This window comes from Panulirus ornatus, chromosome 11 (genome assembly GCF_036320965.1).
Source record: "Panulirus ornatus isolate Po-2019 chromosome 11, ASM3632096v1, whole genome shotgun sequence".
NCBI classification, from domain to species: domain Eukaryota; kingdom Metazoa; phylum Arthropoda; class Malacostraca; order Decapoda; family Palinuridae; genus Panulirus; species Panulirus ornatus.
In genome coordinates, this window is record NC_092234.1 from 41,001,512 (window position 1) to 41,021,747 (window position 20,236).

Genomic DNA, 20,236 nt, shown 5'->3' on the forward strand with positions numbered 1-20,236 from the left:
AAGGGGGATAAACAAGATGAAGGTAGGAAAGACACCTGGAGTGGATGGCATTATGGTTGAAATGATGAAGTATGAGGAGATAGTGTGATTGAGTGGATGTAATTGATATGTAATATAGCATGGAGGCAAAGGTTGTGACAGGATTGGGTGACACCTATTACTGTTCCTTTGTTCAAAGGAAAAGTTTCTAAGGATGTAAGTAGCAATTACAAGGGAATAAGTCAATTAAGTATACCAGGAAAAGTGTATGCAAGATTGCTGATTGATAGAGTCATGGAAGTGACTGAATGCAGAATAAGTGAGGAGCAAGGGGGTTTGGGAAAGGTAAGGGATGTGTGGATCCACATTGCAGTGAAATGAATGTGGAAAAGTATGTAATGAAAGGTAAGAAACTATACACAGTTCTTATGGATTTGAAGAAAGCATATGATGAGTAGAATGCTTTGAGATGTGTTAAGGATATATAGGGTATGGGGACAACAACTGGATGGTGTGAGAGCAAATGCAAATGTAAGAGTGGCTGGAGAGTAAAGCAAAAGTGTCAGTATCCATGTGGGAGTGAAGCATGGTTGTGTGATGTCACCATGACTTTTAACTTATATATGATGGAGTGATAAGGGAGATGGAAGCAAAACTAAGGAGATAGAGTACAGAGAAAGTGTGTGGTGGTGAAGTACGGTGGCTAGTGACAAGCTAGTTTGTGGATGACACTACATTGTTTGCTGAGAGGGAAAAGGAATTGCAGAAGGTGGTAAGTGTGTTTCATGATATTTTTAAGCATATGTAATTGAAAGTAATTGCACGTGGAAGTAAAGTAATGGTGTTTGAAAGGAAACAGAGTGAAAGTATAGATTCTGCAAAGTCCTATAGAGTGAGAGAAGAAAGAGTGCTAAATTGTAGTACATATATGGGGGTAGAGTGACTGTAAGAGGTGACAGAATTTAAATAATTGGGAGCTACCTTGGGTATATTTGTGATATGGAAAGAGAGGTAAGGGAGAGAGCAGTACAGAGTACAAGAGTCATTGGGTCCCTGAGCAGAATAACAAAAGGTAGAGATGTATGTATGGAAGTTAGGAAAGGATTACAGGATAGCATAGTCCTCCTAACCCTGACCTGTGCAGCTAAAACATGGACATGGGATGAGTCACAGGGGGGTCAAGAATCCAGGCTGTGGAAATAAGCTATTTGAATGGAGTATGTGGTATGACTAGGTGGAAGGAAGAAAGTAATAAAAGAGGGTATAAGAAATTTGGTATTATAAGGAATGCAAAGGGAATATATTGTAAAATGGAAGAGCGGGTGAGACATAATACTTTGAGGTGGTTTGGGCATGTGGAAAGAATGCAAGATAGGGAGTTTACAAGGAGAGTATAAGATTGTATGATCAAAGACATCAGTGTAAGACAAAGACAACCTGTCACATGGGGAAACAGAGTGGTGGTGTACTGAAGGGATAGAAATGAGGGAAGAATGCACTGAATGGTATCTGCAGGAAGAGGCATGTAAGGACAGCAACAGTGGAGATTCTCTTACCATGGCCACCCCCTTAATGGGAGTTCCTAGAGGGAACAGGCATTGGTAATACAGATAGATAAATAGATAGAAAATATGATACTGCTTTTTACCTGGAACGGTGAAGCTGTGATATTTTCCTTTTTTTTCTTCCTTCTTTCTATAACCTTTATACCTTTAAGAGACAAGTCTTCAAACACCTGAGGAGCTCTGATTAATTTTTTCATTCTCTTTCTCACACTCTATTCATGGTCATGATTGGGGAATGTTTTGCCCACGGCATGTCATCCCCATGATAAACAGGAAAACGAGATGGAGACTGCATCAACCTAAATGGGGTCCATGCCAAGCTCCTGAGTTGGTCTGATATACTGTTTCTGATATTTAACCTTTTTCAATGCCGAGTAATGAGGATGGAACACAGTGAAAGAAGGCCTCAATACAAATATCAAGTAGCAGGAAATAAGCTTCAAGAATCTGTGTAAGAGAGGAACTTAAGAATCAAAACTGTACCTAACCTACATCCACAGCCTCAGCTTAGGAGAGCTGAGAGGATACATATAGTCTGATGGCGATATGAGAATCCCATTCGAGTATATGGAAAAGAAAATACAAAAATAAAATTACATCATATATTTGACCAAAACTAGAAAATTCTTTCCAGGTTTGGTCACCACACTTAAGGATGCACCATGGTCAAATTGAGAAGGTCCAGAGGAGGGAAAGAAAGATGGTACCAGAATTAAAAAGCCACATTTCAGTGAGAGGTTAGATGCCATAAATTAGTTCCCCATGGAAGGGTAAAGATGTGATGACAACCTGAAGTTCCTAAACCAAGCTGATGATGTCAACAAAAGATGCAAAGATAGATCAGACAGAGGCCATAACATGTCAGAAAAGATGTAAAGTACTTTTATGGGAGCTAGATGAATGGAATAAACTTATGAAAGTGTGAATGTTGTCAATATATTCAAAATCAGAAAGGTGTATGACGGTAAAAAGTCAAAAGATGGGGCCCTATGAATGGAGCCCCCCCCGTACTGTACAAATAGTTAATTACAGACAAAAGGGGTGATGAAATGTTGTCCAGTGTACACTTTTGTAGTACCAGGACAAAATTGCATTCAGTCTAGATAAATGAATGGGTATGTACTACATTCCCTTCAAAAATACTATAAATCACCCTTTTCTTTAACTTCTTTACAGATGAAAATGATAACAGCATATTTTAATTTTGGTATCATGAGCTTTTCATTCTGAAACTGACTTGCTCTAAAGACAATTTATGTCTTGCTGTCAAGTGGCATACTGACCATGAACTGTGTGCAACCCTGTTAGAGGACTCAATCTGACTGCTTTATAAATATCATTTTTGGGCCTTAACTGGCTGGCTCACAGCAAGTGAATGTTTTGAGATGATAGAGACTTTACTGCTGATATAATTCAGATACATTAAAAGGAAAATGAGAGAGTAATAACAACTTGTAAAGTCTGATAATGTCTGTCAGCTCAAAATTGTAATGCTTACAACATAAATAGCTTAAAATGTAAATATGACCAAATAAAGGTTCAATCAGTGTGACAAAGTATAATCTCTTTACTTCAACAAGTATGCCAAACCTGCCAATCAATTAGCTACTCATGAAGTAAAATCTATGAGACAATTTGGCAATTTTAAAGAAGCAATGAGATTAATGCAAATCCATTTGAGAACTTCAAACACCTATGCACCATATGTGTGGATTAAGACTACCATGCATGTTTTCTAGATTCTAGACACTTATAAAGAACTTACTTGTTATATGCAGAAGCATAAATCTGATAGCGAGATCCACACCAGAGACCTTCAAGAGTGTAGGTTCGTGTAGAGGATGGAACTTGTACACTCTCCCAGTTGCTGAACTCTGGCTTGTAGTAAATAGTATATCCATGGATAGGAGTAGTATCATCAATCACAGAAGGCTTTATTTTGACTTCAATGCTATTGGTGGTGGTTGACTGAAGAGTGATCTCCGGAGGATGAGGAGGAGCTATACCATGGAAAAATTAAGAAAACACATGAACAACAAGCTAGCTCTTTAAATATTTTTCAACTTACTGGAAAAGTCAACTTTGAGCTTGTGAATAGCATGATTTTTGAGCTAGAATCCTCAATTGTTCTCAGTTCATCTATTCATCTGCAAAAGCTGTACTCCCATACATGTTTATGATGTAATACTACCATATTCCCCCACCTCAGACATCCAATCCATCAATCTTGAAGGTCAAAGGTCACCATAAGGTGAACCAATTTTTCTATGGGAATGCTGACTGTGCATGCAAGGACAGAAGAGTATATGAAGATTTCAACCTCATTTCATTTGCTCAAAGCTAACTTCTTGAGCAAAACCCTTATCTGCTTTCCACCCTTATAATCATACCAAATATTCCAAAAGGGAGAGGCATCTACTGAGCAGAAGAAACAGCAAGGTAAGCAGCAGTAGAAAAAAAAAAACTTCAGTTGCTCATCTAAAGATAACTGTTACGTAAATTCTTTTCTTGTCAAATAATTGGTTGATCTTAAACAGTTCCTGAAACCTGCTGTAAAACCCTTACCTCATATTGTCTTATTCTGAATTAAGCAGATAAATGTCTGGTTAAAATAAAAGTTAAGATAAAACTCTAACAAATGATATAAACTTAGTGAAACACTGTACAGGAATCAGCCTTACCCATAACAGAGCCTGAAGCATTTATCTTATAGTGACAGGTCAGGTCACTAAAACTTCTTTCATGCAACCCATCCATTTCATAATATATAGAGTTCTCAAAAAAATCACACATGAGATGCCAAAAACCTAAGTAACTAATTTATGAGCATTAATCTTCACACTAACTGGGATAACTTTGTAAAGTAGGTTCCTGTAGATTCTTTGCAATTCTATAACTAGTCTACAGCTACAGCTGATCTTACCAGAATGGAATTATCTAATATCACTAAAGGACTCTTGATTTTTATGCTAAACTGTCTATACCACCACAACAAAGTAGTATGTGGAACAAGCAAACAACAATAGTATTTACAGCTGGTACTATGGGGATGTTTCATCTTGTGGCTGGCAGACTTACTGACTGGGGTGACAACAAACTATCTGCTTTAGGGGAGCCACATTGAACTTACTACCCCAATCAAGCAGTGTATTATAGGGCACCAAGATGGTGCTGTTCTGCTTCCTTATCCTTATCAATGATGCTCTGAAGGACACAAACCACTGCTGGAAGTATGTCAATGACTCCATTACTATCAACAACAGCTCTCCTGACAGAAGCGCTCTTCTGAACATCATCAACAACCTTCAGGAGTGGACGACAGCCAACAACATCACTAACAATCACATCAAGACTTTGTAGATGCACATCAACCTGGGCACAGATTCTGCCCCCTGACATCTAGCAAGGCCCTGAGATCCTCCAGGTAGTCAGAGACTTCAAACTTCTTAGTGTCACTATAGACAACAGTTCAAACTAGAAAAGTCATGTCATCACTACCATCAAATCTTCCTTATATCACCTTTACCTTTTCCATCAACTGAAATCACTAGATGTCCCACCAAATGAGCTCAAGAATGTCAACATCATTTTCATTCTACTTAAGCTCACCTATGCCTGCCAAGCCTGGTCCTTCTCAGTAACAGCTACACAAAAGAACCAGCAAGAAAGAGTGCAAAAAAGGCATGCAAAATCATCCTTGGCCCTTGCGCCACCTACCAAGAAGCTCTCATCCTGCTGAACCAGTCCATCCTCTCTAACCAACACTGGCAGCTCACATGGCACTTTGTTAATAAGCTGTTGACACATCCCCATCATTGAAAGCCCCTTTGACATCCCCCCATCACGGACCACAGTTTGTCTCCACCAACGACTTGTTCCAATCAGAGCTCACATAGACAGATATAAGAACAGTCCTATACACTAATACTCTGATTAGTGCTCATGATATGTACTTGGAAAATGAAGTGTGAAGAGAAACAGCTCTCTATGGGATCATTTTACTATTGTATATATGGAGATGCATTCCTCATGACATTTATGTTTACCAATGAGATATCTTCAGTGCTGTATATTAGGGTTACAGGTAATAATAAACAATGATTACTACAATTGCATACCTTTACCAATTAATGAATAACAAATAACAATTTACAATATTGTCCCATGAATGACAGTTGTTTGATCAGTAATGACAACTGTAGTAAAATGACTGAGAGTGGTAGCATATTAGAGACCTGGTGGGTGGGAGGAAGGTGAGAGACAGGAGGCATTGGATATCATATGGTACTACTTTGGATAAAGCCAATCCATCTCTGCTTCACTGAAATTATGATTTAGGTGGTGATAATAAAGGTAGTGGTGATGATGATGCAGGTGGTGGTAAGTGGTGAGGTGGTGATGTGTCTATCAATTTTTTGGTAACACTGGTTGCAGCACTGCCAGATGCTATTGAACAGCTTATGTCTACCCACACAAATAAGTGTAAGTATAAATGAGTAACGATGTATCCCTTTAACATTACCTTACATAACATTTAAAAATATGGAATAAGAAAGCAGAAAAGTGTAACATGCACTGGGTGTGCTCCCAAGCACTATTCACAACAGCTGACAGTCAACCCACCACTTAGTCTAGCTTCACTTAATCTACCTTCTATTTTTCTACCAGTCTTCTTGAACAATTCACTTCATTGCTCTTAACTTTATGTTCGTCATAGCAGGAGCTTTCTTTTTACCTACATTCTTTAATTGTTCTAACCGTCGATGTGGCCAATTTGAAAGCATAACTGACATTAACTTAACATTTACCAACTTCTAATTACTTAAACACTTGTAATTCTACATCCAAGGAGAGGCATTTTCCAAGGCACTTTAGATGAACTAGCAGCAAAAGAACTTGCAGGCCATCATCCAGACATGATGAGTAAAAGTCACAATAATACTGAAAAATCGGCGAGTCAGCAAGAATGTGTGCACAGCATAAGTGTGGAAAATTGTATACTGTACTAACAGAGGAAAGAATTTGGTACTGATTGGATATGAGAGTATGACTGAGTGGTGCTCTGATTAGCCGAGTGAGTATAAACAAAGAGAGCAGCTCTTGGCATGTTTCAAGTATTTGGACTCATGCTTTTGACTTCTTTTAGGATTTTCATCTTTTTAAAGAAACAGCTCGAAGATGCAAGCAAGAATGCTATAACAAAACAGCACTCTATTGGGTAAGCTAACCTGGGTATTAATGTACCTAACACTGTGAACATCATAAACAATCCATGAACAAATGATTACAATTTGCGTATTATGGAGAAAGAGTTTTTCACTCATGTTGCCCCATCTCTAAACTTTGTAAATATGTACCATGTCTTTACTCCTATCTATATATGCACACCCACACACACCCTAGTTTATGACAGATACCTATTTCAATTGACCAACTTCTATGGGAGTATGAACAGCTGGGTGGACTGTGGACCAGCTGCTGTCATCAGGATTTGAACCTATGAAGGTTTGATCACAGGCATCCTGTGCATGCTTGACGGTCATTAATGTCAACTGCTACACCACAGGGGTCCATTGCAAAGCTATGCAAGTAAACAGCTCAGTTTCCTATGAGTTAAACTATGTAGTATGTACCATACTACTGACTTAGTAAATATCTCTATATAACTACCACCCTGACTTTCTAGATGTACCTCACCCATGTGACTGTCCAAAGGAAATATTCAGCTATTTTGCTCTTAAGCTCTTTTATGATAAGATATCCAGTAACTATGATGAGTTCCTAGTTCTGTGATATGTGTAATACCTCAGCTGTGTATCTTCAGCCAAACGGCACTTACTATCAAAACTTTCTCTTAAACTATCATTCCTTATATGTTCAACCCACCTCATATCATATATCATCCTCGGGCATTTCATTTCATACACATCCCCCCTCTTCCTTTCTTTTCTCATGTTCATGGACAAAAGCTCACATCCATATAAAAATGGTGGGACTATTATACCTTCAAAGATACCCATCTTCATCATGACAAACAATGACATCTTCCACATGCCCCATAATCCATCCCAGACCTTGGCCTCCCCTCCTATCCTATGATTCCCTTCAGCCCCTATGATTCCATCTACAGCCTCATCCACTTTCAGGTACCTAAACCACTTCACTTCCTTCACATCCTCCCTATTCATGTCTCATCCCCCTGCTCCACTATATCACACTACTTTTGCTCACATTCATCTTCAGCTTTCTACTTCTGCACACTCTCCCAAACCCTGTCACCAACTTCTGAAATTTCTCTCTGGAGTCTGCCTGCAAAACCATGTCGTCGGCAAACATGCCCCTCTTCCCCCAACCCACAACCCACCCAGAATACTGAAGACCTTCCCCTCACACTAAGACCCTTGCATTCACCTACCTCTTCACTATGTTCATAAACAGATAAAAAAAAAGCATGGTGATATCACATACCCTTGACATAGTCTTAACTTCACCAGTAACCACTGATCTTCCCTTCTTATTTGCACACATGCATTACTCTCCTGGTTAAAACTGTTGACTACATTTAGTAACTTTCCTTTTACCGTATATTCACTGAACCTTCCACAAGGCCTCTCTGTCAACTCTATAATACACTTTCTCTAGGTCTAAAAATGCCGCATACAATTCATTATTATTCTCCAAGCATTGCTTACAAAAATTCTTCAAAGGAAACACCTAGTCCAAACATCCTCTACCTCTCCTGAAGCTACATTGCTCCTCCATATCAGATTTTCCCTGCATGTGACCATCCCCTCAATCAACACTCTTTCATACAACTATCTTGGTATGTTCAACACTCATTTTATTATTCTTTATTTTCCTTTGTCGCTGTCTCCCGCGTTTGCAAGGTAGCGCAAGGAAACAGACGAAAGAAATGGCCCAACCCACCCCCATACACATGTATATACACACACGTCCACACACACAAATATACATACCTATACATCTCAATGTACACATATATATACACACACAGACACATACATATATACCCATGCACACAATTTACACTGTCTGCCTTTATTCATTCCCATCGCCACCTCACCACACATGGAATACCATCCCCCTCCCCCCTCATGTGTGCAAGGTAGTGCTAGGAAAAGACAACAAAGGCCCCATTCGTTCACACTCAGTCTCTAGCTGTCATGCAATAATGCCCGAAACCGCAGCTCCCTTTCCACATCCAGGCCCCACACAACTTTCCATGGTTTACCCCAGACGCTTCACATGCCCTGATTCAATCCACTGACAGCACGTCAACCCCGGTATACCACATCGATCCAATTCACTCTATTCCTTGCCCACCTTTCACCCTCCTGCATGTTTAGGCCCCGATCACTCAAAATCTTTTTAACTCCATCTTTCCACCTCCAATTTGGTCTCCCACTTCTCCTCGTTCCCGCCACCTCCGACACACATATCCTCTTGGTCAATCTTTCCTCACTCATTCTCTCCATGTGCCCAAACCATTTCAAAACACCCTCTTCTGCTCTCTCAACCACGCTCTTTTTATTTCCACACATCTCTCTTACCCTTACATTACTTACTCGATCAAACCACCTCACACCACACATTGTCCTTAAACATCTCATTTCCAGCACATCCACCCTCCTGTGCACAACTCTATCCATAGCCCACGCCTCGCAACCATACAACATTGTTGGAACCACTATTCCTTCAAACATACCCATTTTTGCTTTCCGAGATAATGTTCTCGACTTCCACACATTCTTCAAGGCTCTCAGGATTTTCGCCCCCTCCCCCACCCTATGATTCACTCATACCTCTGTAATTTCTAGGATTCACTTTAATCCACCTTACTTTTATATAAGGGCACTACACACATTCTGCCAGTCCTCATGTACCTTACCTTTGACCATACAAAAGTTAAATATATCTGAATAACCTATCGAAAACACTGTCACCCCCTTTTCTTGAAAAATTATCTGTAATCCTATCCACCCCAGCTGCTCTGCCACACTTCATCTTGTGTGCTAGGATTTCACTATGACCATACTTTTCACCATATCATTTGCCAGGGCTCTCTCACTCTGCATGCCATCTCATCCCAAACACACCACATCCAATCAAGACTGGCAGGCAGGTGGCTGGTCATAGGAGACCCTAATATCTAACACATTTAACAGTCTTTCAAATACTCATTCAATTTCTTTATCACCTTTCCTTGCCTGTTAATACTTCAAATATTCTCTTCACTGTCACTACTGTATTCCCTTGTTCTCCTTACACTATTTATCTCCTTCCTAAACATTGTCTTAGTCTCTCTGGTATTCAACAACAATCTCTTATTTGCCCAGAGAGGGGTGTATTGTTTGGGAGGGATTTATTCCTTGCAAACACCTTTTTTCAGCACAAGATGGTCCACAGATATACATGGATGAGGAATAATGGAAAACAAGTGCAAAAGGCTTTGATTGACTGCTTGGCAGAGGACGAAAGATTGAGAAAGGCCGTGGTAGATTCTAGAGTTGTGAGGAGTCTTTGGAGACTGACCATTTCGCAATTCTTGTGGGAATGAGGATCAGGGAGAAGTGAAGGTATAGTGTAAGTGAGAAGATGAATCAGAAAAAATGCAGGAAGGAGTATGAAAGGAAGGTAACTCAAAACTTAGATGTAAGTCCAGTCAATGTAGGAATACAGTCATGTGTGAATGAGGTGTTTAAAATGTTGAGAGAAATACCATCAAAGGTTGTAGAATCAGTAGTTGGATATAAGGTAGTGAGATGTAGGAATAAAAAGGGCAATGCATGGTGGACAGAAGAGATTTGAAATGCTGTGGAAGAGAAGATTGTTTGATAGGAACGTGCCAGTGGAAGTTCAGCAAAGGAGGAGAGAAGAATACAAAATATTTAAGCAGAATGTTAAAAGAGACAGATAGAGTTAAGCAAAGAAAGAGCAGATGTGGATTTTGAAAGGATTTTGAAAGGAAGTTAAGTGGAAAGTTTTGGGATAATAAGAAACCACACTGGAAGGAGGTGAAAAAGGAAAGAGGTGGATGTAAGAGTGAAAATGTTGATGTGAGAAGGAAGGAGTTGCTGAATCAAAAGGAGGAATTGAAGGAAGATGGAAAGATTTTGAACTAATGAATGTGGGAAAATGGATGGCAGTAGTTGTTACATACATGGATATGGAGGATGGAAGGGAGAGGATACAAGTGCAAGGGCAATAATGAGGCTGAAGGTCGGAAGGCACCAGGAGTGGATGAGATTATGGTTGAAATGCTAAAGTATGGAGGAGAAAGTGTGATAGAGTGGATGGATCTCATATGAAATTTAGCATGGAAACAGAAGGTTGTGACTGAGGATTGAGTGAAACCCATTATCATTCCTTTATGCAAAGGAAAGGGTGCTAAGGACATATGTAGCAATTACAGGAGAATAAGTCTGTTTAAGTACACCAGGAAAAGTGTATGCACGAAAATTAACTGATAGAGTGATGGAAATGATTGAATGCAGAATAAGTGAAGACCAAGGGGGTTTTAGGAAAGGTAGGTGATGTGTAGATCAGATTTTTGTGGTAAAGATGATTTTGGAAAAGTATTAGCAAAAGGAAAGAAGTTGCATGCATCTTTTATGGGTCTGGAGAAAGCATATGACAGAGCTGAGTGGATGCTTTGTAGGATTTATTAAGGATATATGGTATAGGGGACACCTGTTGGATGGTATGAAAGCCTTCTATAGAGGAGCAAATGCATGTGTAAGAGTGGATGAAGAGCTAAGCAAAAATTTTAGGATACATGTACGTGTGAGGCAGGGCTGTGTGACGTCACCATGGGTTTTTGATTTATAAAAAGAGAGATAAAAGCAGAACTAGGGAAAAGGGGTGCAGAGATGGAAAATGGTGGTGAGGTACGGTGGCAAGCCTGTTTGTGGATGATACTCTGATGTTTGCTGAGAGTGAAGAGAAGTTGCAGAAGGTTGTGTGTTATATGGTGTGTGTAAGTGTAGGTAACTGCAGGTAAATGCAAGTAAAAGTAAAGTAATGGTGTTTAAAAACGAAACAGAGTGAAAATATAGATTTTATAAAATCACTGAGAGTGAAAGAAGAAAGTGTACTAAATTGTGCTTTGGATATAGGGGAAAAAGACTGGGAGAAGTGAGAGAATTTAAGTGTATAGGAGCTGTCTTGAGTAAGTGTGGTGATATGGAAGGAGAAATAAGGGAGAGAGCAGTATAGGGTAGAAGAGTCATTGGGTCCCTTAACAGAATAATGAAGGGTAGAGGTGTAAGTATGGAAATAATGAGAGGATTAAGGGGCAGCATAGTCCTCCCAACCCTGACCTATGCAGCTGAAACATGGACACGGAATGAGTCACAGAGGCCAAGAATCCAGGCTGTGGAAATGAGTTATTACAGAAGAGCTTGTGGTGTGACTAGATGGAATGAAGAAAGAAATAAAAGGGTTTATGAGATATGTGGTATGGCAGGTAATGCAAAGGGAGTGATCTGTGGAGTAGTAGAATGGGTGAAACATAACACTTTGAGGTGGTTTGGGCATGTGGAAAGAATGCAAGACTGGGAATTTACAAGGAGAGTGTATGATAGCACAATTAAAGGGGCTGCTGTAAGTGGAAGACCACCTGTGATGTGGGCAAATAGGGTGGAGGAATACTGGAGGGAGAGAAATAGTGGAAGAATGTGTGAAATGGCGTATGCGAAGGGGGCATGTAAGGACAGGGATAAGTGGAGACTCTTTAGCCATGGCCACCCCTTGATGGGAGTTCACAGAGGTAACAGATATCAATTACATAGACAGATAGATAGATTCAGCTTTAATACCTTTCTCTTTATCTGTCTTTGCTATTGTACAGCACTCCTAATCACTTGTACTTCGTACCTTTATATACCATCTCTACACTTCTATTTTCTCTTTCACAAGCAATCTCCCTTCCTCATTACACTACTTACTATCCACTATCAAATGTCTACACTCCAACTTCCACATGCCATACACTTCAACTGCATATGTAAACACTGCTACCTTACTCCACTTGTTTCATTTACTTTCACCCTATACCACTCTTCACTCAATCTTTCTTGGCATATCTGCATACAGGCCTCTATTCCAAGCTCACTTATTTTCACCACTTCTTTCATGGGCCATTTCCTCTTTTCCTAAAACCATAACAAACTTTAGAATATGCCTGCACAAAAATTATCAGACATCCCATCTACTCCCCATTTATGCATATTCAAATTCAATAATATCTTCTTTTGTTGCTTACCAATAAACATATAATCCAATAATACCCACAAATCCACAGCCCCACTAACAAACATATACTTACTTATGCACTTTTTTACCAGCCAAGGATCCTCAGTCCTTGTTCAACACACAATTCACAAAGTTCTTCACCATTTTTATTTACAAAAGGGACCCCATGCCCCTATTATACCCTTGATTATCATACCCATAGTCTTACACTAGATCCCCTTGCACCAAAATTTGATCCCTTGCATCAAAGCTGCTTTTAATGCCAACTCAGCTTCTCCCAAAATGTAATTTTTCTTCTTCATTCCACTCACCACCAGGTGCAAAGAAAGAAAAAATCAACCACCCCTCATTCTAAACCAGAGTAATCTTGAACTCCTTTCCTTATGCTCTATAACAAAGACTCACAGCTCCTCTTTTATCAGAGGTACAACCTCCTTCTTTCCTCTCACCCTTAAACTGACCCAGACTTTACCCTAAAACACTTTTCAAATACTTCTAACCCCTTTCCCTTCAATCTTAATTTCATGCATAGCCAAGTATCCAAGTTCCCCTAATAAAATACAATACATATCTCTCAGTTCTCATCAAGCTTGCATCCAAGCACATCTAGACTCCCCAACCAAAACCTTTGAGGAGAAATCCTTGTTTGTTTCTTTCCTCTGTTTCTGATTTTGGAAACTGATAACATATGAGAGAAGGGCTTCCAGCTCCCACTCTTGCCCTTTTTAGTCACTTCTTATGACATGCAGATGTGTGGATAGAATTTCTACTCTCCTACCCTCAAGGACAGGAAAAAAGAAGAATACCATGAATAAAACATATAGAAACAACTCTAATCATTTAAGGTGAAAATGAGAATAGATGGTGCTTACAAAGACCTCAGGGATAAAAGACCCATATGTCACAAATTTGTGACTGGTCACCATCAAAAGCAAATCCACCTCAGGAGCAATGCCCCAAATGACCAGAAACCAATAATGGAACCTCAGTCCAGTTGCTACTCTGTCCTCACCTGATTTATTTATAACACAATCAACCTTGATATGTAAGGATTCTTTCAAGCAGGGTGCTGCTAGTAACAAATATTTCATTTAAAGTATACAAAATATGGAAAGTGTTCATGACCACAGGGCCCTAGAATGAGCCATCCCTTGTCTTTTGAAAAGAGAAATCACTGAAATGTTTATCAAAAACAAAAATATCAATGTGACTTCTGTTGTTTTAGGTAGCTGTCTTTCCTTTCTGCCTCAGCCACATGTGAACAACTTGTATTCTGTCCACATACATAAAATCTCTCCTTGTCATACATAACACTTGACAACACTGAACTCAAACAGCTCATTCTTCGTAACTCTAGACTTTTTTTGTGGTGAGTATAGGTATAGCACTGCCTTTTCGCAAAATGGTAGGAGGAGTAGATAAAGTAGTAGGTAGGAACAGTTAGGCTAGGGCACTAAGTAGAAACATTAGGTAGAAGTAAGTAGGAGTATGAGGTAGAAGTAGTCAGTATGAACATTAGGTAGGAGCCTCTGCAAACACTGTGCAAGCATTCCCCTCTGCTAGTGGCCTGTTAAGGGTGAGGCACTAAAAGTTAAGAAGTGGCACTGGAAGTCTATAGTTATGGGGACTACTGCAGCAGCCATCCCACTGAGGGAGTTCTAGTTGGAACATGCATCAGAGGTGTAGATAGAAAGATAGACAGAAGTGAATTTTAAATAATTCTCATACTTTGATAGGAACCAAAGTCAAAAAATTAAATGAAGTTTCCTAGTCCCTCATCCTCATATCCATATGGGACTCTCATTGTTTCAAAGAGGTTTCTGCAGATATCTTTAGCAGTATTGGGGGTGCTTTCCAACTGACATTCTGGTTAAATCCTTACAGATACAACAATCTTTTACATTTATGTCTTGGTTTTACAAGATGAATAATGACTTTTTCTGCTTCTCTAAAGTACATTATCAACCAGACCTATAAGGTATTCCTTTATGCATTGCCAGAATTCATCCTAAAAGTCTAGACTTGGGGACAAAACCCAATATCTTATATCTAAAACCTATTCTGGGTATTCTAGTATCAGATAAGGAGACTGCCTTAGTTTTAAGAAGCCAGACCTATACCTTTTCTTATTTTTCCCAGACTTTCTATCACCTCTGGAGCAAGTCTTCTTATAACAACCAATCATCCCAGTAAGTAAGAACTTTCAATTCTTTAAAGATACAGTAATCAGTCACCAAGCTTGTACATGTTCTGGGGAATAAGAAAGCTTGGTGACCTACTTAAATATATGGAAAGTCTGAATCTGAGATTTTGTTTTTTGGAATCAGCCTAATGATGTCCTCTAAAATCAAGGAAACTATCTGAGTATTCTTTCATAATCGCAAGCCTGACTGACTTGACCAGTGTCAATGTCAAAAATAAGCTCAATGTGAAAATGTATAACCTGTATTTTTGGGAATATCGTATAATATTTGTAATATAAATGAGTGCCTTTGTGATTACACAATATGGATCCTAAATCTAAGTATAGTGGTCCTGAAAATGCCACTCAGAAACAATATGATGAAGTCAACTGAAAAAATGAAAATTTTTGACAAACAAAGACAAGATACGATTACTGTGTCAGGAGATGCAATATGGATAGAGTCAACTCCTGTGAGCAAATGTAAGAGCTGCTTTGCCTTTAAGTGTGAAAAAGACATTCATCAGAAAAACAGAATATTGAAAAAAAGGATAAACTTCTGAACTTCTGGATGTAGGATCAAGACCGGATAAGATCTCCTATTAATGAACTAGTTATTCACCAAAAGACCTCTGCTAGAATAAATACTTAAAAGGATGCAGAAGAAGAATCTTTAACCAGAGGCATTGATAGTGGTTTAATGCAAAGCAATGGTTGGTTTTAAAACTAAAAGTAGGTTCAATATGAATAATTTCAAGTAGGTATGAGAAGCCTCCTATGCCTGCAAAAGAATATCCTGCTAGATTCCTCAAGCTCATAAAAAATAAAAGGCAAAAGCCACAGCAAGTATCCACCACAGATATCATTGGGATGGCTTGGAAGAAGATGCACTCCAGAACCTAATAAGTGAAGAAGGACATCTCTCAGCATCGAGGCAGCAAAAAACTGCTTAAACCTCTTTTTGTGCAGCAATTTATTGGACTTTTTAAAACTGCAAGCTGATGATGGTTTACCAAGCAGAGAATCCCCAAGCACTGTAAAGGAAAAAATGAACATCTGCTACTGTTCTGGAAATCATATATCAGGGCCTGAGACACCACAAAACTCTTTAAGGGCTGGTTCCACAATCCTTTTGTCCATCATGTCAAACACCACATCACAACACAGAATTTGGCCTTTAATGCCTTCCATGGGAACATGCCAAGTCACCTAGTCTCAGCAGAATTTGGAAATCTCAACATGGAACTCATGTTCAAGCTATCCGATGCCCATGTTAATCTTGCAGCCAGTAGACTGAGTGAATGCTTACTGCATGTCATACTACACAAGACGCAGTTTCAACATTATGTGCACTTGACACCATTGCATTCTTATACATGCCATTAACATCATCATAGAAACATGGGATGATGTCAAGTGATCCACAATCAATGCATGTTCAAGATGATTTTGGGTGTAGGTGAAGAATGAGTTCCACAGTTTCCCCATCACCCACAAGGAAGTCTTTAGGATCATTACTTGGCCTGAGATGATGGAGGAAAGTGCTTTCAGAATCAGATGAACTATAAATAAAATAACTGCACGTTCCATTAAGGGGTGCTATCACCTGAAGAACTTGTGGAACTGTTGCAGTCCAGCAACAACAATGAAAAAAGTGATGATGAGCCAGAGAAGCCTCAACTTACAGCAATATTATAAGCAAACCTGGACTGAAGGCCACAAAGAGATACCCATTTATGGATAGCCTCAAATTTAGAAGAGATCTAAACAAGCCAAACAACCTAAGATCATCAACATTCTTTAAATAAACCAAGAGACATAAAAAAGTAATTGTTATTTAGTAAGCCCTGCCCCTTACTCCTTACTTGCCACTTAATTTATGTACTGTCATTCATGTTTTTCACTCTAAGAGCTTTCCAAGGAGTATAACCCTAACAAAAGACAAGGGGAACCTGTTTTCATATTGGCCCATCTGTGTGAAGAGTGAAACTGTCTCATTTCATTTGGGCCATTATGGTTCTTTCTGTCAAAGTCCATCGTCATCTAATTTCACTGTCTTAGGTTCATCCTGATTATCAGCAGGTTTGGATGGTATTGCAGTGGAAGTTATTAAAAAAGGGGGTGACTGTATTGTTGACTGGTTGGTAAGGTTATTTAATGTATGTATGACTCATGGTGAGGTGCCTGAGGATTGGCGGAATGCGTGCATAGTGCCATTGTACAAAGGCAAAGGGGATAAGAGTGAGTGCTCAAATTACAGAGGTATAAGTTTGTTGAGTATTCCTGGTAAATTATATGGGAGGGTATTGATTGAGTGGGTGAAGGCATGTACAGAGCATCAGATTGGGGAAGAGCAGTGTGGTTTCAGAAGTGGTAGAGGATGTGTGGATCAGGTGTTTGCTTTGAAGAATGTATGTGAGAAATACTTAGAAAAGCAAATGGATTTGTATGTAGCATTTATGGATCTGGAGAAGGCATATGATAGAGTTGATAGAGATGCTCTGTGGAAGGTATTAAGAATATATGGTGTGGGAGGAAAGTTGTTAGAAGCAGTGAAAAGTTTTTATCGAGGATGTAAGGCATGTGTACGTGTAGGAAGAGAGGAAAGTGATTGGTTCTCAGTGAATGTAGGTTTGCGGCAGGGGTGTGTGATGTCTCCATGGTTGTTTAATTTGTTTATGGATGGGGTTGTTAGGGAGGTAAATGCAAGAGTTTTGGAAAGAGGGGCAAGTATGAAGTCTGTTGGGGATGAGAGAGCTTGGGAAGTGAGTCAGTTGTTGTTCGCTGATGATACAGCGCTGGTGGCTGATTCATGTGAGAAACTGCAGAAGCTGGTGACTGAGTTTGGTACAGTGTGTGAACGAAGAAAGTTAAGAGTAAATGTGAATAAGAGCAAGGTTATTAGGTACAGTAGGGTTGAGGGTCAAGTCAATTGGGAGGTGAGTTTGAATGGAGAAAAACTGGAGGAAGTGAAGTGTTTTAGATATCTGGGAGTGGATCTGGCAGCGGATGGAACCATAGAAGCGGAAGTGGATCATAGGGTGGGGGAGGGGGCGAAAATTCTGGGGGCCTTGAAGAATGTGTGGAAGTCGAGAACATTATCTCGGAAAGCAAAAATGGGTATGTATGAAGGAATAGTGGTTCCAACAATGTTGAATGGTTGCGAGGCGTGGGCTATGGATAGAGTTGTGCGCAGGAGGATGGATGTGCTGGAAATGAGATGTTTGAGGACAATGTGTGGTGTGAGGTGGTTTGATCGAGTGAGTAACGTAAGGGTAAGAGAGATGTGTGGAAATAAAAAGAGCGTGGTTGAGAGAGCAGAAGAGGGTGTTTTGAAGTGGTTTGGGCACATCGAGAGGATGAGTGAGGAAAGATTGACCAAGAGGATATATGTGTCGGAGGTGGAGGGAACTAGGAAAAGAGGGAGACCAAATTGGAGGTGGAAAGATGGAGTGAAAAAGATTTTGTGTGATCGGGGCCTGAACATGCAGGAGGGTGAAAGGAGGGCAAGGAATAGAGTGAATTGGAGCGATGTGGTATACCGGGGTTGACGTGCTGTCAGTGGATTGAATCAAGGCATGTGAAGCGTCTGGGGTAAGCCATGGAAAGCTGTGTAGGTATGTATATTTGCGTGTGTGGACGTATGTATATACATGTGTATGGGGGGGGTTGGGCCATTTCTTTCGTCTGTTTCCTTGCGCTACCTCGCAAACGCGGGAGACAGCGACAAAGTATAATAAAAAAAAAATAAAAAAAAAGTTTGTTGAGTATTCCTGGTAAATTATATGGGAGGGTATTGATTGAGAGGGTGAAGGCATGTACAGAGCATCAGATTGGGGAAGAGCAGTGTGGTTTCAGAAGTGGTAGAGGATGTGTGGATCCGGTGTTTGCTTTGAAGAATGTATGTGAGAAATACTTAGAAAAGCAAATGGATTTGTATGTAGCATTTATGGATCTGGAGAAGGCATATGATAGAGTTGATAGAGATGCTCTGTGGAAGGTATTAAGAATATATGGTTTGGGAGGCAAGTTGTTAGAAGCAGTGAAAAGTTTTTATCGAGGATGTAAGGCATGTGTACGTGTAGGAAGAGAGGAAAGTGATTGGTTCTCAGTGAATGTAGGTTTGTGGCAGGGGTGTGTGATGTCTCCATGGTTGTTTAATTTGTTTATGGATGGAGTTGTTAGGGAGGTGAATGCAAGAGTTTTGGAAAGAGGGGCAAGTATGAAGTCTGTTGGGGATGAGAGAGCTTGGGAAGTGAGTCAGTTGTTGTTCGCTGATGATACAGCGCTGGTGGCTGATTCATGTGAGAAACTGCAGAAGCTGGTGACTGAGTTTGGTACAGTGTGTGAACGAAGAAAGTTAAGAGTAAATGTGAATAAGAGCAAGGTTATTAGGTACAGTAGGGTTGAGGGTCAAGTCAATTGGGAGGTGAGTTTGAATGGAGAAAAACTGGAGGAAGTGAAGTGTTTTAGATATCTGGGAGTGGATCTGGCAGCGGATGGAACCATGGAAGCGAAAGTGGATCATAGGGTGGGGGAGGGGGCGAAAATTCTGGGAGCCTTGAAGAATGTGTGGAAGTCGAGAACATTATCTCGGAAAGCAAAAATGGGTATGTTTGAAGGAATAGTGGTTCCAACAATGTTGTTTGGTTGCGAGGCGTGGGCTATGGATAGAGTTGTGCGCAGGAGGATGGATGTGCTGGAAATGAGATGTTTGAGGACAATGTGTGGTGTGAGGTGGTTTGATCGAGTAAGTAACGTAAGGGTAGGAAAGATGTGTGGAAATAAAAAGAGCGTGGTTGAGAGAGCAGAAGAGGGTGTTTTGAAATGGTTTGGGCACATGGAGAGAATGAGTGAGGAAAGATTGACCAAGAGGATATATGTGTTGGAGGTGGAGGGAACGAGGAGAAGAGGGAGACCAAATTGGAGGTGGAAAGATGGAGTGAAAAAGATTTTGTGTGATCGGGGCCTGAACATGCAGGAGGGTGAAAGGAGGGCAAGGAATAGAGTGAATTGGAGCGATGTGGTATACCGGGGTTGACGTGCTGTCAGTGGATTGAATCAAGGCATGTGAAGCGTCTGGGGTAAACCATGGAAAGCTGTGTAGGTATGTATATTTGCGTGTGTGGACGTATGTATATACATGTGTATGGGGGTGGGTTGGGCCATTTCTTTCGTCTGTTTCCTTGCGCTACCTCGCAAACGCGGGAGACAGTGACAAAGCAAAAAAAAAAAA

The 20,236-nt window shown here is 40.1% G+C and overlaps 1 protein-coding gene across 1 annotated transcript in view; it reads right to left on the reverse strand.

Annotated features, from left to right (window-relative positions):
• Positions 1-20,236, reverse strand: part of Dscam1 (Down syndrome cell adhesion molecule 1) — a 1,447,516-nt gene that overhangs the window by 435,841 nt on the left and 991,439 nt on the right. The window contains exon 28 of the mRNA XM_071666240.1: positions 3,310-3,544. Within this exon, the coding sequence (XP_071522341.1) occupies positions 3,310-3,544 (235 nt within the window). The remainder of the gene's footprint in view (positions 1-3,309; positions 3,545-20,236) is intronic.